Below are 27,895 nucleotides of genomic sequence, written 5' to 3'. Positions count from 1 at the left end.
CTTCAATAACATAATTTCTTCTTTTGGCCTCCATCTACATTACCTCTCTTGAGTTGTATATCCATTTGATCAGTGATTCCCAACCAGGGGGGGTTTGACCCCTTTGGAGATTCATGGGGGGGTCGTGAAGTCCTCTTGATTCAAGGAGTAAAACATTTTTTTAATGTCTTATGAATAGGTGAAGTTGCATTTTATTAATTTATGTCACAAAACTAAACATTTAAAGCATTTAGATTGAAAGTGCATAATATATTTAAATAAATACAAAATTCCTTTTTTCCCCACATTGACCCATCCTTTTTGTAGGATGTGGAGGTGCGGCCACATTACGGCGCTCCAGAGAGCTGATGAGGGTCAAAGGTCAGGCTCAAAGACCAACAGTGGTGAAACATCAGCTGTGGGATTCTAACCTGCGGACTCCCGATTCCAAGTCTGCTTCTCTGACTTCTAGGCCACCACTGCTCACTGACAAGTGTCTGCAGTATAAATAAAGCTAAGTTCGCAAAGCAGGAGAAATAGGCACCGGGCCTATTATATCCAAATGAAAACTCCAACAAAAGAAACAATGAATTCTCTTTCTTTGTCAGTTTATTTCAACTTGAGGAAACTTCAAATAAAAAAAAATAGCAAAAAATGATGAATATTAAAAATACAAAACCACATTACAAATACCACAATCATGATTTTATATATAAAAAAAAAAAATATCAAGGAGTGTAAATCATTGAAACTCTTTTCAAAATATTGTTTTTTTCATCGCTAACCCAATATGACTGTGTAATCCAACAATTCAAAACTGTAATATTAAATTAAATCGGCATGTGTTGAGGTGATAATCTGAACATTAGGAAAGTCTGAAGTGTGAATAGTCATCTACTGAAATGCAGGTTTGCAGGTTAGTAAAACTAAGTGAGCTGCTGTAATTACACAATACTCCCACATTTATGAAGTGGTTCACCATGGAGGGTCCAGACCCCCCATGTTTAACATGTTTTTGAGAAGTAGGTGAAGGTGAGCTGATGTGTGAGACTGGAAAGCGAAGTCGACTTTCTCCGAGGGAATCTGGGGGTGATTCACAGAGGAAAGGTTGGAAACAAGTGATTGAGGCCCTGCTTACACGGTAACGTTACAAGTGAAAACCCATCGTTTTTGTGGGTTTTATTTTTTTAGAAAAGTTTCACATTTACACTGCAACGTTCTTTAAACGATGTAGTGAGCATGTCAGGCCACAACTTTGTGCTGTTGGTCTTTTTTGTAATGGAACCACACACTATAAACATTAACAATGGCGAGCACACAGACATTCGTATGGGCTGACGATAAGGTCGTATTGTTATTACAAGTGACTCAACTAGAAAACTACCACGTTCCAGGAGAATATGTACTGGGAGTCATGACACTCTGGAGGCAAACATTGTTGTGATTGTCCATCTACTGAGCATGTGCAGAACTACTTACTATGGCCGTGGTGCGCATGTGCAGTGGCAGTGTTTCAGAAAAGTTGCATTTCCCCCCCCTTTTCCACGAAGATGGAGTAAGAGCAATTTCAAATACTTGTATTTTCCCACGTTTCCACAAAGACGGAGTCATTTCAAAAAGTTGCACATTTCTATGTTTCCACAGAGACGTTGCTGGAATGGTTCCAAAAAGTTGCGTTTTTTTCTCCGTTTCCACAGTGAGGGAATCGGAATGAGTTCAAAAAGTTGTTTTCCCCCTTGTTTCCACTTTGGGAGTCATTTTTAAAATCTTGCTTTTCCCCTCAATTCCATGGAGAATTGAGAGTTGGAGCGATTTCAAAAAGTTGAGTTTTGCCAGGATTTCCATGGAGACGGTATCGGAGCTTTTTTTTTTTAAAGTTCCGTTTTCACTGACTCCGAGCACCGTTGTTGTGTCAGTGACACGTAAGACGCAACGAAAGTTGTGCGTTTTCACTCGAAAACACGCGTTTCGCGTAAACAGAGTCTCAAAGTACTGAGCGGACACCGAGCGAAAACTCCCCGGTGAGTTCGGTCGGCGGTACATGATTATCAAGGCTGTGGACGGAGACAGTGGAACATTTGACAACGACTGACAATCCATGACACAGCAAAAGGCAGGTGCAGCTGCTCGTCCTCGGCAAAGTGGGCTTCACTTAATCTTTCGGACTTTGATTAGGTGAAGAGTCTTCTTCTTGTGCGTCAACATGCATAATAATGAGCTACATCCGAGCTGTGCAAACAAAGAAAAGTCCTCCAACAGCAAACGGTCAGCAGGAGAAAGAGACCCCCCCCCCCCCCCCCCCCCCAGGGCTGGACGAGTCCAACTCCTCCCAGGAGTCTCGGTTCAGCTGCTTGATGCAGTGGATGTTAAAAAATGTGGACGTTACCGAGCCTGACGGGATTTTCCAAGAATACCGTGCAGCTCCGGTGACATCAGGTACGGTCTCTCTGAACTGCCGTCGTTCCGCTCCAAGTCGTCACCTGTTGGGTGAAGGAATGGACAGAAGGACAGGGGACAATAGATTACCGGGGCCAGTTTGTTCTTGCAGCAGCAGCGTTCTTAAACCCTTAAAGTCTTACAGAAGCAGAGAAAGAGGGTGTCGACACAGATGGCGTAGACGTTGAAGAAGCTGTGAGCTATCAGGTAGGCGCCCGTCATCACCGTCTGCCGGGAGGAAGCACAGGTTAGAAACGGAATCGAAATTCAAATCGCTTTGAGGTCCTTCCTCTCTGAACACAAGCTGCTGAACCAAAACTCTGACCAGCACTGGGACCCAGCAGAAGTTGAGACTGGGCGCTTCTTCCTGGAGGACCGGGATCTTCTTGTTGAAGAAGAGGAACGCAACCACACCTGAAACACACACACACACACACACACACACACACACACACACACACACACACACACACACACACACACACACACACACACACACACACACACACACACACACACACACACACACACACACACATCAACACAGATGTCTTGATTTCTAGACGGGCTGTAATCACTTGTCGTCACTCACCAACACTTCCTGCTATCAGGACTTTTCCCAGAAACAAGAGAAAGTCAGTCAGTCTGTCCAGGACTGCAACCCTGCACAGAGACCGTCGGAAAGGTGAGTCGAGCCAAAACAATAAAAAAAAAAACAAATTCATTTTAGTGCAACATTTGGAAGATCGCTGGCGCAGGTTTGTTAAAGATGGAGACGCTGAAGCGTAAAGGAGGATTTAAAAAGCCCGACAGAGCTGAGGGTCTTTAACGAGGATCAAGGATCTCAGTGGGAGCCATTTTGATTTTGACATGCCAATGAAAACAAAGAATAAAACACTTTCTAGAATCTAAAGCAGGCCTGAAAAAAAAAAAAACATCCATTGCTTTTTGAAGACTCCTGCTTCTGTATTATTATTTTTACAGTGGTTTGGGTTTGAATGTCAGACATTGGGTCTATTGCGTTTTCTCAAAGGGATTCAAGGAAAAAAAGCTTGAAAAATTCATTTTTAAATAAGTTATGTGACGTTTGAGAGAAACAAAAAAAAAAGCCTGAATCATTTCTTAAAACCCAAGATTGTGCAATCTAATGTGTGACTTCAGCCATCGGCGACTGAAGACGTTCGATTCTGGTAAATGTTCGTGCATTGCTTAAAGTCTTTGGTCTTGTGTTTGACGGTGTGGCGAGTTCACAGACGGCTGTTGTCGCTGTGAGATTGTAGAATTTACTGTCGACAACATTTTCACATCAAAAGGGAAATCTTTTGTTGTGTTTTGAAGGGTCTGTTTACACGACAACGGTGCTCAGAGCCACGGACAATGCAGCCACTGCATTGTTTTCAGTGTTTCCTCCATTTCCATGGAAACAGTCGTCCAAAAGTTTGCTGTGAAAACGTGAAACTTTTCTCCTACAACGGACCTGGAACTGTCCCCAGTCTGATCACCTTCATTATAAAAAGCTTAACTCGTCTGAGTTAGTATCAACTATTATTAGTATTACTCATAAAGTATTAATTGTGCCTTACCTCACGACGTTTCTCATCAGCAGGAAGAAAGCCTCCCGAGCCGACGTACAAAAGTTCTTCCCATAGATCGCCACCTAGAGGTGAAGAAAAAAAAGGACTTTTATATATAGATATGAGTAAAAGTAGATAATTGAAAAAAATACTCATATTACCTGTCAAAGACATGCGAGTCTTTGGTGTTGCTGACCATACTCACCATGATGTAGGCATTACGGTTCATGTAGCGGATGAATTTCTCCAGACACCAGAAGCAGCATCGCAGACAGCACACAATGAACTTGGACAGGCTGTTATCAACCCCTGCGAGACAAACACGCACAGGATGGGTGTCGTGACGGCGGCAGGCAGGCTCAGCAGCGAAGACTTCAGGCGATGTGACGCGCGGAGGAGCGAACCTTTCAGCTTCTGTTCAAGATATTCCAGAATGACCCTGAGTAGCTGGACGACAGCCAGGATGAGAGCGCCGAACGCCAACGATCCCGTGTGATACCTGGAGAAAGAAGATGGATGGCAGCTGCTTGGTTTTGTGTCACCGACTTTAAATGCGACGGGACGAGTTTTCTGCAAGCCCCCCGACCTGATGGTCCTGCTGAACGACGAGAAGAGAGGACACGACGGGATGTCCCGGGGCTTCCTCCGGGCCCAGTAGTAGCTGGCAAAGGTGCCGGCCAGCGTGCACTGCTCCAGGGCCAGGCTGAAGTTGACCAGCCAGAAGAAGACCAGCAGGTTGGAGAGCTGCAGCAGGAAGAGGTAGCGGTGGTAGGCGGTCTCCCCTCCGTAGAAGGCGAAAAGACACTGGGAGCCCAGACACAGTGGAGAGTGGGAGACGTTGGTTCTGTTGAAGGTCTGATGGAAGAACACGGGACAGGGGTTTATGATGGTTTTCTAAGGATTTGTACATTCATCTATCTTCATCAATGCTGCTTCATCCAATGTCAGGTCAGAGTCTGATGTTATTTTGGCTTTTATGATTTGCGAGAGTGAAGAGTTTTTAAAGGGACAAGGCAGATTTGAGAAATCGTTTTCATCAGTACTACAGGGCTAAATTGTGAATTAGTACTTCAACCACAAGGCAGATTTAGTTTTAGACAGATAAATTAATAAAAAAAAGCTTCTTTTTTTTTTAATGATTTGAAACACGTTGCAATTGATCTTTTTCATATCGAAATAAACTCAGTAATGCAATAATTTGGAGGATTTCAATTGACACCAGTTTCAAATGTGCGTCATCCTAACAATATTTGAGAAGTGGACGGAGACCGCATGTGCCCCGAGCATCCAGTTAGATTTATCCATTTATCTTGAAATTAAATCTTTATAAACCCGTGGCTTGTAAATTTATCAATGATGCTATCTTTCATTCCACCATCCCAGATATCTCAGCTCGGGTCTCGGTGTTGTGTCGAGTCCACTACTTGTTAAAAGTCACAGTTTTCTTTGAAAGATTTTCCCTTTGCTCGGTGGTTTGGTGGCCGGATTGGAGCCTCTTGCAGGCCGGCATTGCAGATGCTCGATCATTTCCACAGACCCACCCACAGTACCATATGAGGGTTCCAAAGTAATATCCTGACTCTGGTGTCGTCTTAAGATTTTGAGAATTTTAGGGTTTTAGAGTCTGTGTCAAACCCTTACCAGAATGGGAGTATTTTAGAGGTGAATACTGTAAAAATCTATACTAGATACACGGTTGCCTTTGTCATGACATTAACACAAAGGAAGATAAAGGAAGTGAAGTTGTCGTGCCTCCGGGTTGCAGGTACTGTTGACGTAGGGACAGCTCCCATCAGGAGACATCACCTTGTAGACGGCCTCACCTGAAGACGCCAGGTAACTGAGGCAGTGGAGCTGGTTAAGGACGCATCCATCGCATTTACTTTAACAAAGAAAAAGCGTTAACGGAGAGTTCAAATTAATTCGAAAGTATCTTTTACTTGTAGGATACACTGCTGTGACGGCCCAGTACGAGATGCAAACACACAACAGGAGAAAAGTGACGACCGGGAAGAAGAGCGTGGACATGATGTGACCAATCGCTCTGCAGCGGAGAAACCACAAGGCCAGAGAGATTCCAGGTTATTCAAACGTCATAATGAACTTCACAGGTTGTCCACACATATTTCAAAGTTCATACTTGCTAGCTTCTCTGAGCAGGGTGATTGCCACTCGGACTCGCCGTCTTAAGAAGATCAGCACCAGTACGATGGACAGTTCCATCGCTCCCAGAGTCGCCACTGATACACACACACAAAGTCCACAATGGTCTCAAACACCAAAGTTGTGATATAATTCACATGTCAGAGCCCGATCCTGAACCCCCAGAGCAAAGTTGTTGATAAACAGAGTCATTTTTTCCAGGAAAAATGCAAATACACATATTTAAGTACGCATTGAAGTGTTGGTCCTACAAAGGGTTGTGGTGAAGTGGTACATTAGAAAAGCAATTCAGAACAATGAAAAACTAAACGGTTGCATCTCATACTTGGAATTGTTAACTTAAATTAGATACTTTTCTGAGACATACTGGGTTGTGATGTTCCAAGGCTGCATGTGCCGAAGCTCTTCTTGCACGACAGCGGCTTGCAAAGGGATTCATACCCCTTGAACTTTTCCACATTTTGTATTTTATTGGGATCCAATGTGATAGACGAACACAACTTTGCTGCATAACTACGAAGTGGAAGTAAAATGAGACTTGGATTTCAAGCCATGTTCAAGACAGCAAACATGTAGAGGAAGAGGAACAAAACAAAGCTTTTTGGACTTAATGCAAAACGCTACGTGTGGTGGAACACTCGCATGTGAAACATGGTGGAGGCAGCATCATGCTGTGTGGTTGCTTTTCCTCAGGAGCGACGGGGAGGCTGCTCAGAGTTGACGTGTGAGGACTGAGAGAGCTACTTAACTTACAGAATATAATCCACGTCTGTCTGAGCTGCAGGTAAACCTGCAGGTCGGTCTGCAGGCCCACTTCCATGATGGCGACATCCGAACCCTGCCTGTATCGGAGCTGGGACCATTCATTGGAGCAGTACCAGATACCTGCACAGGTACATTGAAAACTTTAATCCATTCAAACGGAAAGTGTTTAACTGTGATCACTGGCTCTTTGGAATAATCCGAGTACCCACCGTATGCAAGCAGCAGTATGACCCCGAGGATGGTGGCCCACAACAGGAGTCCAGCTGTGAATCTCAGCAGCAGGATGAAAACCAGACTCACAGCCAAAGACATCAACAGACCTCTGCAGAGTCATCAAGAGTTAAGAAAGAAATTAAAGAAACAGCTTCCACTTCTTGAAAAAGTCATTCAGCTTTTTGATTTTTTTGCCTCCTTCACCAGAACACCTGTGTTTAACGGGAGGTGCTTAAATACCAGCACCTGCTTCAGCTTGTGACATAAGCCACCAAGTGGCGTAGTAAGGTATTACATTTCACACAAAGCAAGCGCATGGCTGCGACAGAAACTTAAAAGAAAAAAGGGACATTTTCTTTTATTGAAACATTATTTCAGAACAAAAACGAAAATCCGATACAATCATACCACTTTTCAGACACGTTAAACGAGATATTTGAGTATGAATGTTTAGGTAGCTGTGTGTTTTTGGAAAATTCACTGTATTTTGCAGCAGAAGGTTTTTTATAAAAAATTGGCTGTATGTTGAGAGTGTCGTCATCTTTCGTAGTAATTGTTAGTTTTTTGTGAGACTATAGACATTTTCATCACGTGCCACAACAAATTAGAACTTTAAAGTTCAAAAGTAAAGATAAAACTGGGCTGTATGTGGCCACTGCACTAAACTGTGTTTGACACTCCTGACCTAGATACTTGACAGTGTACTTACGTAAGTATCCATTTCCATGACTTGGCGTAATCTTCCACTATCTTCACGCCCAGCTCTTTAGTGTCCACCAGTCCGGTTATACCTCTGAACAGAAGAAACAACAGGGATAATATGGGTCTTGCCAAACTTCAGATCAAATAATCTCCGGTCGGAGAAGGAGTGACAGTACTTGGCGGCGTGCTGGAGCTCAGAAACGCTGCGTGGGATTTCCAGGGCGTCCTTAAACCTGGTTCTGTTGGCTACCGTCACGGTCCCATTCAGAGTGATGAAGTCCGGCAGGCATCTCTGGAGGACTGACGCACACACACACACACACACACACACACACACACACGCACATTCCTTATTTATTCTATTTAAAGAGAAGGATGAAGTCGAGATACTTACAAGGCCTACTGGGGACGATCATGGAGGGACAGTCCTCATCTCGCAGCACCTGAGACACCGGCTGGAGGAAGCAGAGTTAAAGATCAGTGAGAAGAGTGTCAGTAATAACGTAGTAGTCTCAGCACCGCGTCTTCTTGTGTCGATACCTTTTCAGGATCGTTGAAACTCGGTTTGCAGAACCTCCTGTAATAATCCCAGTGACGTCCGCCCAGTCTGTGTTGCAGCTGCATCTCGGTGTAGGTGGTGAATCTGTCTGGGCACTGTGACACACACATCTGGAAGGAGAATCACTACAGTGAGACGGGGACATGGTGTGTTGGGTTTGCATGTTCTCTCTGGGTGAGTGTGTGATACTGAACTATAGCTATGGGTGTGAGGGTGTGTGTGTGTGTGTATATCGTTATCCATTTTTTTTTCTGAGTCCAGGGCAAACCTGTTACTGAACACAATGAGTATTGATAGAAATGAATAATGCAAACGAGAAAATTTCAAATGAAAGAGTTGAAGCTGTTTAAAACGGCAAAGGAATTACTGACATCATATTAAATCTTCTGGTTTAAGAACGAGATGTCACTCAATCTAATGTGTGTGAAGGCAGGCGGGCTGATTCTTAGAAGAGATGGAATTATAATAGAGACAAATCAAAATGATAAAAATCATCTATTGTAGATAATAATAAGAAAGATTAAAAAAAGCTCCTCCAGCAGTCGTCCTCTCACCAAACTACATGCAGTAAAATGTAATCCTCCAACTCTTTAGGTTTTCTTAGTCTTGTGCTGTTAACACCTTTTGACTGATGTGTAAATACGATCTCACTGTTAATTGTGTAACTTTCACTAACAACACATGAGATGCTCGGCAGAAAGAAAGAAATTCACGCAGAGGAGGGGATGCATCATTTTGATGGTGGACAGAGATGCGCAAGAACTACTATCTGGAGCTACGCGGTTCCATACAAATAAAATGTTCGTTTACACTTCAAATGAAAATGCATCGTTTCGCGTTTTGGTTTTTTTTGCCTTTACATGGCAACGTTTTGAAAACGGCTTAGACAATCGACATAGAGACGGAGTCAGAGCATTTTCAGAGCACCGTTGTTGTGTAGTGAGCTGATCCTAGTTCTAAAGCTGCTCACAAACAACAACAACAACAACAACAACAACAACAACAAAAGACTAAATGAACACATCAGGGTTGATATTGTACCTGAGTTGTGGGACACTGCAGATTGATGAGCACTGCTGGATTGGTGCATTTCAGGAGGTTGAAATAGAACAGGATGGGTTTCCCCCTGGAAAACAACAAAACAGTGTCACTCTGTCGCCTTCAACAAGCCTGATCTCCAATTACAGACCAATACTGTCATTTCACTTTTAGTCTTCAGTGTCTTGGAGCTGTGTGGAGGCTCTGTGGAGCGGCATCAGTGGAAAACTCCTGAACTACCTATCAGTATTTCGATTGTAGTAATACACAATGACCATCAGGTGGCAGCCTAACCAAGGCAATCACAGTTTCAAGTTCTCTTTGTTTGCATTTTTCTTCTGATCAGATAAATGCATGTATAAATGCATTAGATCTTATATGAGCTCTGTGGCAAGAAACAGGAACTGTAATGTGTTGTCTGGGCTGCTATATTTCACAAATATTAAGAAAATATTGTCTAGAAAATTAAGGAATCTGGTTTGATTCCAGGTTTTCTTTATGTGTTTATGTACTTCGAGACTGAAGACACGAATGCTCGGTGAATCAGCCTCTTTAAAAATGAGCATGATAATGTGATATTGTGACTTTGAGAGTCTGGAGGTATAATAAAAGAGTGGTGCATATTTGGACCTGTAGCTTTATTGTGAGAATGACTGCACATTGTGGAAAAGAAATCGGTCATCCAGTGTTAAAACTGAAATGTCATTTTGAATTTAATACAGATAATATGTTATGAGCTGTTTCTATATTGTAGAAATTGTCCTATTTTGGTTCATTTGACATTTAGAAATCTTGACTTTGTTATCCTCAGAGCAAACAAAGCCTCAGCACCTCTCTGTCCCCTCTGAAAAACACCAGTTCTCATGTGATCACCTCATTTTCACTTACTTCTTACACAATGAAAGCTGTTTGGCTTTTTTTTATTTTAAGGACTCCCCACCCCGCTCTTTAGGTGACACACTGGGTTTAGCAGTGACTTACTCGTTCGGAGTTCCTTTCTGACCACAGAAGTGTCCGTAGCTGTCCGTGGGATGGAGAACCTTCCTGGGGTCGCCGTGTAACCAAGCTGCAAGAACAAAGACAGCATTCAACACATAGAACGGAGGAAATGAGTACAGTGACTCTACCTAATCTTGAAACTCAGTTATCTAAATATTGAGACATAAAGCATCCCCAGAGGAATCTCCCACTAGAGGAAGAGATGTATGTCTAGGGGATATTAAGACATACAAAACATGAAGCAGCTGCTTCTCAATGTGGCCCTCTGGAGTTGATGTTATTTGATGTTCACATTTTATTAAATTATGCAAAACTGATTATTCATGCAAGTGTTGGGGATTGTGTTTTTACTCCACGTGCAAGTTTGTGAGACACAAAAGAAAAAAGGGAGCCGGAGATAGGGAGGGTGTGAGGAGGAGGTGGGGGTGAGGTAGGGGGGTATTTCTGTGGTAGTAAGAGGTGATGTCATTTGAAATGATGTCATTCTCTGTAGTAGCTTTAGTGGAGCGCCTCCAACCACATGACACACTCACACACACACACACACTGCTCTTCAAGGATGAGCTCATACTACGATATGAGGGAAAACACACACACACACACACACATACACACATTGGGAGAAAAGAGTCCATAATAATCCAGCAGACAGCAGCGATAAACACTTTCATTTGCACTCGGAACACCATGAGCGGCTTTTCTGACTCAAGATGCTCAGTAAAACGCGTACAAACCGACAAGACGAGAACAAATGCATAAAACCTAATCGCTTGGACAACACATGTGCATCGTTAGCAGAAGGTGGAATTATTAACTGCCAGTTATACCCCCCCCCCCCCCCCCCCCCACACACACACACACACACACACACACCAGCCCATTGATTCACAGTCGACATTGGTCTGTCTTGATTCATGTCTGTAAAAACTGTATGGGGTATAAAAGGAAAATCTATACAAATATAGTAAATGAACACATACATACATTTTGACCAGTGATGGTTTTCATTTAGATACAAAAGTAATACTGATATGCTGACAATACAGTACAGGTAAGATATTATTAGATTCGATAGATTAGATATGCCTTTAGTTTTCTCACAGTAGAGAAATTCAGTGTTTTCAGCAACAATACACACGAAGATACAGAAAAACATAGGTATAAAAACACCCACATAGAAAGAATAGTGCAAGTACAAAATATAAAGAAATGCACATTTACATGATTTATATACAGATAAAATATCATAGAAATGATCGGATACCACTTATACAATCTAAATGCAATACTAATATTTCAACAATATGAAAGAGAAAATATACTAATAAAATAAACATTTGACACCATACTGTTAAAATTCAATATCAATATGATACGAAAACGATAAAAACGGAACACCAATCCCACAGTAATACAATATTAATGCAGTACTAATACAATAACAATACAATGTCTATCACATACCAATATAATACCAATAGGATATAAGTGCGATACAACAGAAATATGATAACAATTCATAAGGTCATGAATTATCAGCATCTGAATCATCACATTATTTTGGAGAGGGAACGTGACTCTGTGTACAGAAACTCACACAAAGGATTCTTGATGCTGTGAATTGAGGGACAGTCGGTCTCGCCTCTGGCGGAGGGCTGAATAGTGTGAGATGTAGTGAAAATACAGAAACAACAGCAAACCTGCCGCAGGGACACGAAACAAGAGAAAAACGGCTTCATAATGGAAATGAGCTCACCATCAAGCCTGCTTTTGAACATTCCTCCAATTTTTAAAAGAATGAATATTTTAATATTTAATACTTGAAGCATAATCAAATTGATAATGATAAATGCCTGCAATATAGTATATGAATTAATCGTTGTTTGCTGATGCTCAGTGCTTCTAATTGTGAGAGGAAAATACAGCTTAAGGGTATCGTATTTGATTATGATGCGTTCATGAGAGATTTGGAGGTGGGAAAACCTCCATTTCACAACGGGAAAAATGCATCTGGAGAGGATGTAGTTTTCCACAGTCTGAGGTATTTCTGGTATTTTTGCCGGTATTTCCAGCAAAGGTTATGAGCCATCAAACCCATTCTGTGAAACTTAGTACAGGTTAATACACAAGTTTTATCTTACCCCTTCGGAATACATTTCACCCCCAAGCCTCCTTTATATATTTCCCAGTATTTGATATTTTTATCCAAACCTCATCACTCAGGTCACATCCCAGGTCTTTCGGCCAGGTGATCCTCAGAGCTTTACAGATATCTCCTTTCAATAGCTCCTTTTCAATCGTCCTCTCAGTGGAGCCAGCCCGTCCTATGTTCCCTGGTGGCCTCATTTTATTTATGTTGAGCCTTGGCCTTTTCTTGTCCCACAGAAAGTCTTTGATAATCCTGTCATATTGCTTAAACTGCTGTGGTGATATGCTAATAGCCGACATCATGGAAAAAGAATTGAATTGTGGGGAAACCGCCTTCATTTTCCCCCATAGGTAGCTTACATTTTTCCTGTTTGCGCACATTTGTTTGTTATATTTTGGAGGAGAGGTTTGATAATTGTCCGCATCGTTTTATCCAAATTTGGATTTAGTTGAATTCCCAGATAGTTCAAACCTAAAGTTCATACCTGGATTTCACTTGTATACCACTTTTCATATTTTGAGCTGCCACCAAAGTGGCATCATGGTGAAAAATTTTAAAAGTTGTGAAAAAAGAGCATAACCTCCTGAGCTTCATTTCATTCTCGGTTGATGTATGCTATGATGAGCTTATTCGTCCCTTTTTATGAACAACAAGGCGCCCCTGGAGGCAGTAATGTTACAAGCTTGTTGTTGGCATATAAATGCTATAAACAGGGAAATGAGACATCCCCAAGTGGTGATCATCTCGGTTCCCAGCTGCAGGAATGCTGCAAAAAGTTACGGGGGCTAACAATGACATGCCAGTTTGCTGAAATGCCAAACGACCTACATGATCATGGGGATTTTAACACAGCAAAAAATTTGTTTCATGAACAGGGAGAGTAACAGTAAAACCTTGGTTTTGTCTATAAAGTGAAAGAAATACTGTGATCTGCACCGTCACATACTGATGAAGAGGACGCCACAGTTTGCACTCAGTGAGTCAGTGGATTCCTGAAAGGGATGACTTGGTTTGTGCTTCTTCCTGGATCCTAAATGTCGAACGGTTAAGGTTAGAGGCACTACCCTGTTGTTCATGGTTTCAGTAGCTCAGGATATATAAAGTATTTAGGGGGTTGCTCATACGTAGACATCTATCAGAGACCCTGTGTCATCGACTTTGAGGATGGCCTCTGGGCTGGCCACAGTGACGCATTCCCATTCCTGCCCTGACTAATTTTATTTTGCTTATGTGATTGGAAGACTGAAAGTGAGTTGCCTTTTCAAGATTAATGAGTTATCTGAATTGAATTGAATAGTTGAGAGTTGATAAATTAAAAAAAAAGGCTATTCCTGCCAAATCCTCAAGCAACGACTGAGTAATACCACTGATGACCTGTGGGGGCGGTGTTGTGCAGTATACTGTAGCTCATCTGTCTTTGACGAAATGACAATGAAAAGACAATGTAACTTGGAAGACAATAGAAATGACGATCCGTTTGAGGAAAGAATGCAAATGTGTGCGTGGACACAAGCAAATGTACGACATTACTTCACCTCGGCATCCGGACAAAGATGCTTAGAAATGTCTCCGCTAGCAATTTGAAAACATAAGGCGACACATTCTAAACACTACCAGGGCCACAAATACTAGTGGTTTTGAATCCTGCTTCATCAATGTCTGGAAACATTTTCCGACATTAAATCTGTGAAAGGACAACAGGATTCTGTCGCTGCTGCTGCACTGGGCCAAGGACTAAAAAGAGCAGCATGCGTTTTTTTTATTCAGACTGTGTCTGCGTGTGAGCAGTCTTAAATTATAGATGAAGCTTGTCTTTTTTTGTATGGTTGATGGAATTTTGTTTTATGTTTGTTTACTGGATACGTTGCTTCACAACCACGCCAAAGTACATAAAGGGAGCATATCAGGGCCTTAAGGGGCTTTTCACATTAGATAGTCCGGGACTCGGTTCACTTGGGAAGGAGGGGAGCCGAGAATTTTCACACCTTCATTTGGTTCAGGTGGTGTTTACATTCACTTTTCAGACCGGACCAAACCATCTGGGAAATGTCACGCAATTACAACAGCTGCTCATCTGGGGGGCGCTGTCGCCTGAAACAAACGTTGACCAGAGAAGAAGTGAAGAAGAAACAAGGCTCATTGATTGGTCCGGACCAAACAGGGGAATGTGAACACGCTCTAAGTGTGAATGTAAGACTATTTAAACTAGAGCCCTGTTTACACTGAAGTACCTGAGAAAGAGCATGTCTACTCCAATCACGCCCCGTTTACATGACATCTTCAAGTGAAAACAGCAAACTTCCGTTGTCTGTTTACACCACAGTGGTGCTTGAAGCCGTTGAAAATGTCTCAGTAGAAACGAGGGGAAATACAACTTTTCTGAAACGCTGCTACTGCTCATGCACACCACGACCATAGTAAATAGTGCTTCTGCACATGTGTGAGCAGACCACAGCAACAATGGCGGCTTCCACAGTGTCATGACTCCCAGGACTCGGTAGTTTTATGGTTGACAGTCACTGTAATAACAATCCAACTTTGCCATCTGCTCATACGAATGTCTGTGTGCGCGCCATTGTTAATATTCATAATTTATTGTTCTCTTTGTCAATATGTGTGTGTAGTTTCATTACAGATACAACCAACTGACATCGTTTTCAAAACATTGCCTCGCAAACATAAAACCTTCCTGGAATCAAAATGTAAAAACGATGCGCTTTCACTAGAAAGGTGTAAACGGGACTTAAATTGACCAGTTGCTGTGTGCATGCAAGCTCACTTGGGTTGCTGTTTGTTGAGTGGAATTTATCAAGTGTCACTGGACACTCCCTAATGATATTCAGTATGTTTATGCAGCTTACAAATAATGAATAACAGTATCGATTTAACACTATCTTAGCCCTTTTTTTTTTTTTTTAAATTACAACCTGATTTGATGGTGTCAGTGTACAGTAGCGACCGTAGTGAAATGCACAGGTTAAAGGCGAGACTGGCTTTTCTTTGACATACTTTTCTACAGCTCGCTCTGCAATGGTGCACTCTTTGGTTTCAGAGTGGCGTGGTTAAAGCCTAAAGTGGCTAAACAGTATAAAAGACTGTGCTTCGTGTAGAACTTCACCAAACTGTTTCATCAAGAGCTCCAGTATAAAAGTGCAAAACTTTTCCTGCAGCTCCCACACAAAATGCCTTCGAGTCGTTACTTGGAGATCCACCGATCACATCAATCACCTTAGCCAACAGAGAGACTTTCTCTTGCTCGATTTAGGTCTTTTCCATAGCGAACACCTCTGGAGAACCTCTGATAGGCCTCCCAGGAGCATGCTGTCACTTGTTTCGCCGCTTCCTCACTTCTTTTCCTCTTCGCTCTCTTCCCTCGCTACATGCTTCTCCACCTCCAAACACATCCACTTACAAATTCTATGCGGGATTCAAAATGTGAAGAAAAATAAATCAGAGGAGCCAGAGCTCCCCGGCGAGAAGCTGAAAAGCAGACAGACTGAACCGACTGCAGCTCAAACACTTAAATGAAGATATGTGCAGAATCAAGGGGTCATACAATGAATTCTTAAAAGGATGTCTTGATAACTCACAACACACCCGCAACCCGGCAGCACAGGAAATCCATAGCGTTGTGAAAGTTTCAGGGCGGCCAACCAAAATTACCATCATGATGTCATCAAAGCAAAAAGTTGGTGTGCAAAGACTCTTTGGATAATTTTGACGATTGTGTGTCGGAGAAAGATCGGTGGTCAGCACTGTCAACTGGAACAGATGGATGGATAGACGGACAGATGAATGACATAAATATGGGTGGATGGATGAATGAATGGATGGATGGATGGATGGACAAAGTAATGGATGGAAGGATGGATGGCTACATGACATAAAAAGGGATAAACAGAGGGAGAGATGGATAGATGGATGAATGGAAAGCTTGATGGATGGATGGCGTTGGATTAGCCTTGAATCTAAAACATTTGAAGCAGTTTCACCACCAACAGTATTATCAATTATTACCTGTAAAACCATCAAATAAGGGGTCGTTAAAGCTGTTTTGAAGCCGTCGTCACTGTGAACCAGCTTGAGCGACTTACAGTCTCTATTTTTAGATCAGTCCCAAAAAATTGCCACGTGAATGTGAAACACAGTCCGGGCAAAAAAAACACCATCATGTTGTGAAGTGCTGCACAACTTCTATTCTTCCAGACTAATTGAGGAGTTGTTCTTTGAGCGCACGCAGACAGACTTGTTGTACCATAATGCACTGAGCAAGGCTCAAAGCAAGAGAGATCAAGAGCAGCGGCAAAGACAGTATGCGTGCATGGATTCATCAAAGAATGCGCTCCAGGATCACTCTGATTAAAGAGGTTTTGTCACTCAATGTCAGTGTGTGTGTGTGTGTGTGTGTGTGTGTGGGTGGGTGGGTGACAGGGTGTAGACTCACCTACAATCCCAAGGGCAACATATGATAGGATGACGAGGAAGAAGATCAAACAACATAATACATCTGTGCAGCTCCTAAAGAGACACAGAAGAAACATGTCGGTAGGGATGCATGAAGACATTTGGATTTGGAGTCAGATAATTCATAATCAAAGCAAAAACTCCACCAGCTGAAATATAAAACAAGTATAACAAAGCTGTATTATTTTTAAAGAGAGTTTTATGAAAATATAACATTACATAGAACAGACTAATCTTTGGGAAAAATATAATTACCTTTTGCGGATTGGTCCACTGAAGGACGCATCAAACTTGTGCGGTTCTCCTGAGAGGAAAAAAAAATACTTCAATGGATTAAGTCAAATAAAAGCAAATATTACTTGGAAATATAAAGTAGATTACAGTGGCTGGGGTGTATAGGTAATGGTTGGTGATAGTGCACAGTAGGGAAATATTTGTTTTATGTCGAACCAGTAGGCCTAAATTCAATTCAATTCAATTCAATTTTATTTGTAAAGCGCTAAATCACATCAACAAACATCTCAAAGCCTCTTACAATGACAGAGGACAACAGAACCCAACTAAACCCTTCCAAAGCAAGCAGATGTAACAAGCAACAGTGGCCAGGAAAAACTCCCTCGCAGGAAGAAAAGTTCATAAGAACTCCCTCTTCAGGAAGAAACCGTGGGGCGGACCCTAGACTCTGGAAGGGCGGCCATCCGCCTTGACCGTGAAACCCAGAAAGTACATGGGATAGGACAGGGAGAGAGAGGAACAGAAGAGGGAGAGAGAGAGAGTGGCAGACAGGCCAGATAAGTACAAATACTAAGAAAAGTCTACGATGAGCGTTGGTCTGATGATGAACCAATCTCAGTCTGGACCAATCTCAGTCTGGAGTAAATAGTTGCACAATATATTCAATATACTTTACAGAAAAGGCGAAAACAAACCCAAGGACACTGCAGGCTTTGGACGATTTTAGTCTGTGAAAATGAGTTCAGATTTAGATTTTTCTCAAGGAATTTCAGGTTGTTTATGAGCTCATTCCTGTTCAAAAGGTTTAGAAGTTAAATTGAACTATAAGATGATGTTAGGAAGTAGGTTGATCGGAGACTGGGCTAATGAATGGAAACTGTGATTGATGAGAGCTTATTTCATTTTGTTTTGTTTTTTTTAGAGGTAGAGGTTTACAAGATAAAAGTTGACCAATATGAATGTTTTGTAAAGCAAGTTTCATGTGAATACTTTCAGAATGCAGCATATTTCTTTGCAGTATAACTTAGGATGTCAACCCCATCAACAGTTATATATTGTGTCGGGCGACATGTAGGTTTAATAAATGATAAAGTCCTTTTCCCTTCATACCAACTGCAATCCGCAGAGACTTTTATTTTGACACACCAAACAGGAACACCATGATGACATGACACACAAAACCCTCTTCACTCCTGCCAACTTCCAAATGTTAAACTAAACCAAACTAGATAATCTAACTAACTACATGAACTAAGCAACAAAAACACAACAAAATCATTACCAACACTAACAAGTCTAATATAACCCCAAATAAAGACATTTGAAACAACTGAACTCCCATAATGCATTGCAGCGATCAGCTCAAGAGTTAATTTAACAAAATCAAGATGGTAAAACACCATTAGAGAAACTTATACAATTATTCAATAGCAGTCTCTATACTCCCCCAACAAGATTTAGCTCATGACATGGCAGCGCATCAGTTGTTTATGTTAGAAACACTGAAACACAGAGAAAATGAAAACGCTGACGGCGGAGCTGTCTGTGGTGCTGAAACCACTTTTACGGCGTGTCTGCTCCCCAAATTCACATGAAAGCAAGAACAATTTTCTGATCTTTCCTTTGCTGAAGGTCTGGTAGCTCAGGTGTCGGTCTCTCATCTTTTAAAAGCTGCTGTTTTTCCTCAAAAGAAAGTTGTTAAAATGTCTTTATTGTCTCCGGCGCTGTCAGCCTGCCTGTTAACCCGCCAACTAGCTAGAGAGCGTAGCAGCGCTGTATCAATTCACTAACGCACTGTGAACATACATATAGCATTTAGCATAGCACTGTTACGTCCAAAGGCAGCGTAACGATCTGCCTTTTTACGTAAATGATTTTCATATTGGGGAACTGACTGCACATGCACAAACACCCATACACTGGATATGACCAGCAAAGGCAGAGCAGCAGCGTGCCTTCAAGAGGGGGTGTGGTGTTCGGGAGAGGGTGTGGCCTTTAGGAGGGGGTGTGGCTTTACAGGGTGTGGTCTTCGGGAGAGGGTGTGGCCTTTGGGAGGGAGTGTGGTCTTTGAGAGAGGGTGTGGCCTTTAGGAGGGGTGTGGTCTTCGGGAGAGGGTGTGGCCTTTAGGAGAGGGTGTGGTCTTCGCTAGAGGGTGTGGTCTTTGGGAGGGGGTGTGGCCCTCAGGAGCGGGTGTGGCCTTCACAGTAATTCAGTGCAGGAGTGAGCGACTTGTGCAGACTCTCTGCCGTACCAGGAAATAGCGGTGTTGAGTTATTTGGGATATGAAAAGGACAAAATGCTGACACTTTCAAACCTATAGGTACTGTAAGCTACCGGAAATTGAAAAATTTATTATAATTATATTATAATTAAAACAAATAATCAAAATGAATATTTCATTCATTTCAATTCAGCCTTTACACTCGGAGCCAATGAAAACACAACTTTCCAAAAACGGCTCCCAAGGTGTAACTTTTAGTAAATACTCCGACGTGAAAACAGAGTCCGAGATACTGAAACTATGCGTTAAGAGATCACCACACCACGGTGGAGTCATCATCACATCTTTACTGTGCCATCTGGTCCCTTTTAAATCACCGACCCCCACATTTAGATGGAGAAAGCTTAATTTTAGTGTCAAATAGTTGAAGTAACACTGGTAATCACAGTGGTCATTTCTGACTATTTCATCTGGAGCCGGAACAACATTAATCTCCACATGCAGCTGGAGGAGCTGGCAGGCTCTGCTCCTGGTACTCCTGCAGCAGCTGGCAGCAGCACTTTGGAAAACAACTACAGCCATGACACTCGGCCCGGACACTGCGCTGAGGGATGGAACACTTTCTAACGCCGGGTCGACAGCCGTTGTCTTCAAAAATACTTCAAAAAGGCGGCATGTGTATTTTCACATGACTTCTGAGACGTGTGGGACCTTCAACCAGGATTTCTCTGTTAAAAGTCATAAAAGATGACAGATAGGACCAGATATGCGGTCATGACAGCAGTGTTATTGACTGAGATGCTTTAATTCCTCAAGCGAATTCAAAAAGTCTTATTTGTTAATGTTGATGCTTCGGTCCACTTCGTGTCCCGTACTTGAAAGTGAAACATTGAAAAGCTCATGAGACAATATGGAAAAAAAACAAAAACACAAAAGGAACTTTGTGAAAATGGCTCCGACTCCATCTCCGTGGGAAAATGCAACTTTTCTGAAATGCTGCTTAACGACTGCGCATGCGCACCACGGCTGTAATAAACGGTTCTTCTGCACATGCGAGGGTATGTGGACAATCACAACTTTTGCCTCCAGAGCGTCATGACTCCCAGTCCGTACTGTATGAGTGAAACTTTTCTCAACTAAAACAAACGCAAAAACGATGCAACATCAACAGCGCCCCAGAGTCATTCAAGACCATGCAAGTGTGATCAGCCAAAATCAACCGAATAATCAACCACAAATCTAACACACTGATGTTCTTGGTGGGAATAAACCATCAGAGAAATCATTGACCTGAAAGGGAAGGGTGAGTCAGACATGGACTTACTGACCCCACTCTCCAGGATCAACAGTGAGGACAAAGACTGAGAGGGAGGGGGGGAGAGAGAGAGAGAGAGAGAGAGAGAGAGAGAGAGAGAGAGAGAGAGAGAGAGAGAGAGAGAGAGAGAGAGAGAGAGAGAGAGAGAGAGAGAGAGAGAGAGAGAGAGAGAGACGGTCATCAGGGCTCAAGAGGTTTGAAGAAGACAGGATTTATCCAGGACAGCTACAAGTGCCCGGCGTTCTGCAGGACAATGGAGGCTCTGATGAGGACTCAAGGAGGTGAAGCAGTCAAGCGCCTCTGAATACTTTAATAGAAACACGCCTTTCTGTGAGAGGAGTCCAGGCAGACCAGTCACACGAGGTGACTCTATAGAATAAGGATTTCTTAATAAAGGAAGAGGCATTCATCTATCAGGTTTACAGTCATGGAATATCAAGCACTTCCATGGGAGGAATGATGAATAAATCAAGTACCCACTGTGCAGTCCATAACACCGCGGAGGATCTGATTATGGAAGAACAACTACCAGATCGTTTATTGCAGAGGTTTGTCTCTTTTGACCTTCACGGAGTGTTTCCGAGGATAAAAATTCCGTACTTCTGTTCACACACACACACACACACACACACACACACACACACACACACACACACACACACACACACACACACACACACACACACACACGCACACACACTCCCTTTTCGCAGAGTTTCCTGTGGGACTCAAACTCAGGCATTAAGTATTCTTCAAGCCGGTGGTTCGCAGACTTTTTACAACGAGTTCCACCTGAAGAAATGTTGAGCTGAAAAAAAAAGGGACCAGCACTACGACTGAAATTAACATACAATAGCAGAGTTTTACCCGATTCGCTCTGGGCAGTCTCCTTTGTGAACTGTCCGAAGCTCCCCGGGACACATTCTGCTATTGTAGAGGTGTGTGAATATTTTCTCTTCATTTCAGAGAATTAACATGTTTCCAGATAAATTGTATTTGGCAGGAAAAATTGCAAAAACTGCTCTTAGAAGTCACAGACCCCTGACCTACATCAGAGTTGAGCATTTCATTTTCCTGAGTGGGCCACACGGAAAACAAGGAATGTTTGCGGAGGGCCAAGTTTCATTGAGTGTGTAGATAATAAAAGAGCTGCACGAGGTCCGCGGGCCTTATAATGCCCAGATCTGACCAAGACCAAGTATGTGCACATATAATTCACCCACACATCCTTAAATGTAGATTTCAGGGCTCGCCGGGGGGAAATATTCAGAGGCATCTCATCGTCTTTCATCCCCCTCGTCTCCCATCAGCTATCAAAGTCATGGGATGTTATGTAACACCCAAATGGAGCACACACTTGTATTCCTTCGCAAAAAAGAAAAAAAAAAAAGGTTCCTGTACGGCGGAGATGAGGTACTTTAACAGAAACTAAAGCTGTATTGCTTTTGCACTTCCATTTCCTTTATCGCTTCTGTCGCTGATTGGAGCAGAAAGGTTTTCATGCAACTATTCCCATGCTGAATTCTTGTCATTTCATACATCGACGAAAAGGTGGCGATATTAATAAAATAGATATTACACTTTAAATCTGAACAGATCTTTCATTTTCGACTCAGATATTCGCTTTTCGCTTAAAGCATCGGTATATTTCTGTATTCCTACAGGTATCCTCATTGGTTTCCTGCATCCTGACGTTTCAACGTCGGCATTTTTCGGTCATCTTGTTGAAGGTAAAACATCCAGATTCCTGACAAAATGCCCCCAAAGAAAAAGTGAGAAAATGTAGGGCCAAATCAATCCATCTCTCAATATAAGGCCCCATGTACACGACAAGGCTCCAAGTGAAGACGGATCTTTTTTGTGTTTTTCGTTTCAGAAAAGTTTCACATTCACACAGCAAAGTTTTGAAAACGATGTTCGTTTACAGGGAAACAGCAGAACTGCCAAAAAGCTTGAGGAGAATATGGACTGGGAGTCATGACTCATGACACTCTGGAGGCCGTCATTTGCTGCTGCTGTCAACTACTAGCACATGAGCAGAAGAACTATTTACCACGGCCGTGGTGCGCATGCGCAGTCGCATTTCCCGCCGTTTCCACGGAGATGGAATCGGAGTCGGAGCGTTTTCAAAAACGTCCACCTTGGGAGCCATTCTCAAACAATAGCGTTTTCGGAGGCCCTGCGGGCCGCTGTCTTTTAAATGGACACCAAACGGCCATGTCCATTGACTGATTGTAGAAAAAGCCCACTCAAGCACAGGGAGAACATGCAATCGCCAAAACTTACAGGCACGGGAGCACGGAACTGAACAAGGGTCTTCTCTGCTGTGAGACAACAGTGTTAACCACTGCACGGCATCAATTTAAATGCATCATACATCTGCACCATGCATATCCAGTTACACTCAGGAAGAACGTGCACACGCCGTGAAAGTCTGGACTCAAACTGAGGATGTTCTCACTGTGAGGCAACGGCGCAAACCACTTCACCGGGTCATACAGTTCAAATCCAATATAATTCTGAAGACCTGGACAATGGACACGTTGTACAGACGCAACATCAATAATCATCCTGTTAAACTAAAGTGGCAGATTAACTAAATTACCCCCCGGCCAATCACTGCGTGACATCCGAGGTCACCTCAGGTTTCTTCAGCTCTGCTTTTCAAACCTCCAGACAGATGAGGACCATCTGCCTCCATATATATTCAACTACTGCAAATAAAACAAGTTGGATTTATACTAAATACGAACATGGGATTTATTTTAAAGGGAAAAATCGTCAAAAACAACCTGGAATGGAAATACCAGTTCATTATAATAGTGCTGGAAATGGGGTTGGTCTGTAATTCCTTTTCAGAAAGCAGGATCTGTAGTAAATGACGGAGAGGCCGATTTTTGACAGGACTCTGTTCAACTCGAACACAAAGAGGCACGTTGTGCTGAATTTATGAAGACAAGCAGGTGTTCAGTTTGCACCGACAGCAGCTTTTAATGAATGAAGGCCAGAAAACAGGGAGTCCGCTCGCTAATAAAGATGAAATATATTCATAAGAGCTTCTTGCTGACTAAGCAGCATTGTGATAGTGTGGAAAACATGAAAAGTGTAGACTGCTTTGCTCGACAAAGACGAGGGATTCAGCTCCAAACCAAAGCCGGACCAAAGTGCGAACAGAGTGCGGAGCGTGGAAAGACTGCAGAAACCGGGTCCGACTTACAACAGCAATACTGGAAGATGAGTAATTTCTCAATATGTTACATCCAATGGCCTCATTATGGTTTTAATCAGGGGGATTTTTTTTTTTTTTACACACTGCATGAAGAGACGCATTACACCAGGGGTGTTAAACTAATTTTGCTCAGTTGCTACGTACAGCCCAAGTGGATCTCAGACCGATAAAATGATAACATAACCTAAATACATCCGTCTTTTAATCCAGCATGCGAACACAGTGGGTAAGACGCCCGTCCACCACAGGGCACAGTCATAGCAGCAGGCAATTTTAAAGTGGCTAATTAATCTCTAACGCATATTTTTGGATCTAGCATGTTGGGCTATGATTGTGTGTGTGTGCGTGTGTGTGTGTGTGGACAGACGACCAAGTCATTTTGTTATTACGGTGCCTGTCAGCTTTAAAACTACGAAGTCCCAGGAGAATATGACCTGGGAGTCATGACACTCTAGAGACCGCCATTGTTAACCCGGCCTTATAGATTTGACAGGTGTGACCATCGGTTTTAAGTCCTGGAGGTTTGGTGACCCTCCACAATAAAATATCAGGAAGAAAGAAAAAAAACCACCTCCATAATAAAACATCTGATCAGTCTCCTTGAAGTCACGCTGTAACAACGAGGCCAGTTCATTTGAAGCACTTTTCCAATTACCATTCAACACAACACTCACTTTAACTCCAATCTACAACTGTATGTACACAAAGTGAGTATTGTGTTATGTATATTGTATTCCTATATATTGTGTTCCCGTTAGTCGTGGCGCCGCAGCGTTCTGGACCAACTGGAGACGTGTGAGGAAAGACTGGCTGACTCCAACATGAAGCACGTTGCTATAATCAAGCCCAGATATGATGAAGCCATGAATTACTGTTTCAAAGTGCTGACGAGCCAGAATGGGCTTCACCTCTGAAAAAGAAAATGGACTTAACCTCACCCCCGCGCTTATCTAGGAGTCCAATTTAAAATCACTGCCCATTTTTAAAAAAAAACCCGGTTAATGTGAGACATTGGACAAAAGAAGCATGCCATCCATCCATCCATTCATCCGTTCGTCCGTCCATCCATCCATCAATCCATCCATCCATCCATCCATCCATCCATCCATCCATCCATCCATCCATCCATCCATCCATCCATCCATCCATATAAAGGGTATCATTGTTAAAATCTTTGAGGATCTAAAGACAAGTGGACATTTTTAGTAACTTTAAAATCCTCTATATATGGAGTTCAACTGGAGCCACTTTACACTGGAGTTTGTCCTCTTGACTGGTCATTACACTACATCTGGTCCCTTTGTATCGTGAGTTCATGAGTTCAGTGGTGGCCTGAAGTTGGTGCCACTGGGGTTTGACCCGATACCGAACAGTCCACGTCGTGTGTGTTTCCAGGTGAGCCCGTGAGCAGTTGGCAGGCAGTGTGAAATAAACAGTCCTGACGTCAGCTGATGGCATTAGCGAGCAGTAATACTCAGCTAATCTTTATCCCGCCTGCTCACCAGAATAACCACACAGTGCTTACTATACAACGAGCTGGTCACCCTGATAGTCAGCTAAATTTACCACCAGTCACTTCATGAGAGGGAAATCTATTAATTACGGTACAAATACAAAGCAGATCTTCAGCTTTACTCTAAGTGTGATTTATATGAGACATATTTTACTGGGAGAAGCGACTTCACCAGGGAGAGCTGGAGAATCTCTTAAATGCAAAGTGATCTGAACTCATAACAAAAATTGCAGAAGATAATAAATAAAAAGATACGTACTTAATACCAGATGTGGGACTATAGAATTGAAAATGTGATGTTTGTTGTCGTGCTTATACATTTTGTACCTTCTGCTTTGCTCCTGTCAAAATCATAAAACAAAATGCTACAAAGTCAAAGTCAAATAAAAATTATTTCATTTGCAAGTTTGGAGTCCATGAGTTTGAAATGTCTTGATTCATATTTACATTTGCTTACAAAACAGAAATAATTGTGTCATTATTTTATACTTTTATTTCTGATAACTGAGTTTTGAATCTATTTTTGTGAATATATCCAGATAATTCGGACTTTGTCTGTTGGCAATGCAGTAAAATAGGGTTCACTAATAGAACCAACTAATATTTGATTCGTTTTTGAGAATTGGAGAATTAAACAATATTCTTATATGTAAAGCAGTTACTCGTACACAAATTGTCAGTACTTTGTTAAATACACACTTATCATGAAAAATAAAACAAAAAGAATAATTGACTCCTTTATATAATTTTGTGAGAATTTCTTTTGACAAAAACATGAAAAAATATATTCCTGAAAAAAAATACTAAAATGCATAATATGATTGTGAAATTTGATTAAATAAGAGTTCCTGTCATATGACGGTTGTAATGGTGATATTTATTGATGGGACTGATCCACGGTGCTCCGGTTCCGGTCCACGCACGGTGCTCCGCTACTCACCGTAGTACGGTCCCGGCGGAGCGGCTCCAGCCGCGCTCTCGCTCCGCACGGCGGACGAGCCGGTCGGTGTGTACCGGTGTGGCGCCATATGTCCGCGTGCCGTCCCTCCGTCCGACCGTCCGGGGACAAAAGGAGCGCGTGAATGAATGAAGCGGCGGCTCGCTGCACGGGCGCTTTGAAGTGAGCTCCGCGCGCCGCCTCCTCCCCCTCTGACTCACGTGGAGCCCGACGCGTTCACATTCAAGTGTGTGGATATTGATTAACACTTTAAACCTAAAAAAATAAAAATAAAATTACAGATACAAACAAAATATGACGGGATATCTGTGTTAGAGAAATGACAGGGGCGGATTTATAAAATGTTTAGCCACCAACCCAAAAAGAGATGGAACGATAAAAAAAAAAGTACAGATACTTTACCAATACTGAATGTGCTGACGTCAGATACGCAGATTGAGGCACAGACAGACCCCCCCCCCCCATCGGCATTGACAAATACTTTCTCTACAGTATTGCTCTTTGAGGATCGAGTTTTCTGATCTTGAAGAGCATTTATTAGATTACAGACAGATCTACTAAGGCTACTTTTACATTCATCCATCCTCTATACTGCTTTTGAACGGAATAGAAATACTTCATTAATCCAGGAGGGAAATTCTTGAAGTCTTGTTCGTACCATAAGAGTGGATGAAGACTCAAACCAGGCACATTCCGATTGATAGACGACCACGCTTCCAACTGAACCAGAGCCATAGCCGACGCCGTCCCCTATGCAGGGTCGTACGGCGCCAGAGCATACCCCAGCTGACTATGAGCCAGGGCAGGGTTAATCCTGGACAGATCACCAGTCCATCACTCACATTCACTTACGGTCACCAATTAACCTCACATTTGGGCCATGGGAGGACCCAGAGTGGCCAGATGAAACCCACACAAGTTCGGAGAGAACGTGCAAACTCCACACAGAGAGAGCTCAAACAATATTTCAACCCAGACCTTTTTGCTGTGTGGCGAAAGCGCTATCCATTACATCACTGTGGACAGAAATGTACTTATCAGGCCTTATTTATGCAGGAAGTTCCATTCTTATTTTCTAGAGAGACCTGTTTTGGACTTTCAGGCCCCATTTACTCGTTTTCAAGTGAAAATTCCTCATCAATCTGGTGTGTATGACCCCCCCCCCCCCCCCCCCAAATGGCTCATAACAATGAGACCAAACACATGCCAAAAAAACACTTTTTAATGAGAAAAGGCAACAATCAAAGTGTCCAACTCTGCTGTCCAGTCCACATGAGGCCAGATAGCTCCCTTCTGACTTTAACAACACTAAAAACCAGGATTCCCCCCATGTGAATAATTCTGCATCCACTGGCATTATATTTGTAATATGTTGAATGCTGAT

The 27,895-nt window shown here is 42.5% G+C and overlaps 1 protein-coding gene across 1 annotated transcript; it reads right to left on the bottom strand.

Moving 5' to 3' along the window:
• Positions 1–582: 582 nt before the first annotated feature.
• LOC308113685 (choline transporter-like protein 5-A) lies at positions 583–26,581 on the bottom strand (the record flags this gene model as incomplete). Its single annotated transcript, XM_080470105.1, has 22 exons — positions 583–2,459; positions 2,559–2,643; positions 2,741–2,829; positions 3,008–3,078; positions 3,999–4,072; positions 4,195–4,298; positions 4,394–4,488; positions 4,576–4,844; positions 5,742–5,829; positions 5,941–6,033; positions 6,130–6,229; positions 6,906–7,037; positions 7,127–7,239; positions 7,840–7,923; positions 8,009–8,132; positions 8,227–8,287; positions 8,373–8,501; positions 9,433–9,517; positions 10,411–10,495; positions 17,022–17,095; positions 17,297–17,345; positions 26,494–26,581. The coding sequence occupies 22 exons, from the start codon at positions 26,579–26,581 to the stop codon at positions 2,362–2,364; spliced, it is 2,190 nt and encodes a 729-aa protein (XP_080326231.1). The 3' UTR covers positions 583–2,361.
• Positions 26,582–27,895: the final 1,314 nt, after the last annotated feature.

This window comes from Lipophrys pholis, assembly GCF_963383615.2.
Source record: "Lipophrys pholis genome assembly, chromosome: 1".
Classification (NCBI taxonomy): Eukaryota; Metazoa; Chordata; class Actinopteri; order Blenniiformes; family Blenniidae; genus Lipophrys; species Lipophrys pholis.
The sequence above is the reverse complement of the archived record's forward strand: the minus strand, read 5'-3'. Positions and strand labels throughout refer to the sequence as shown.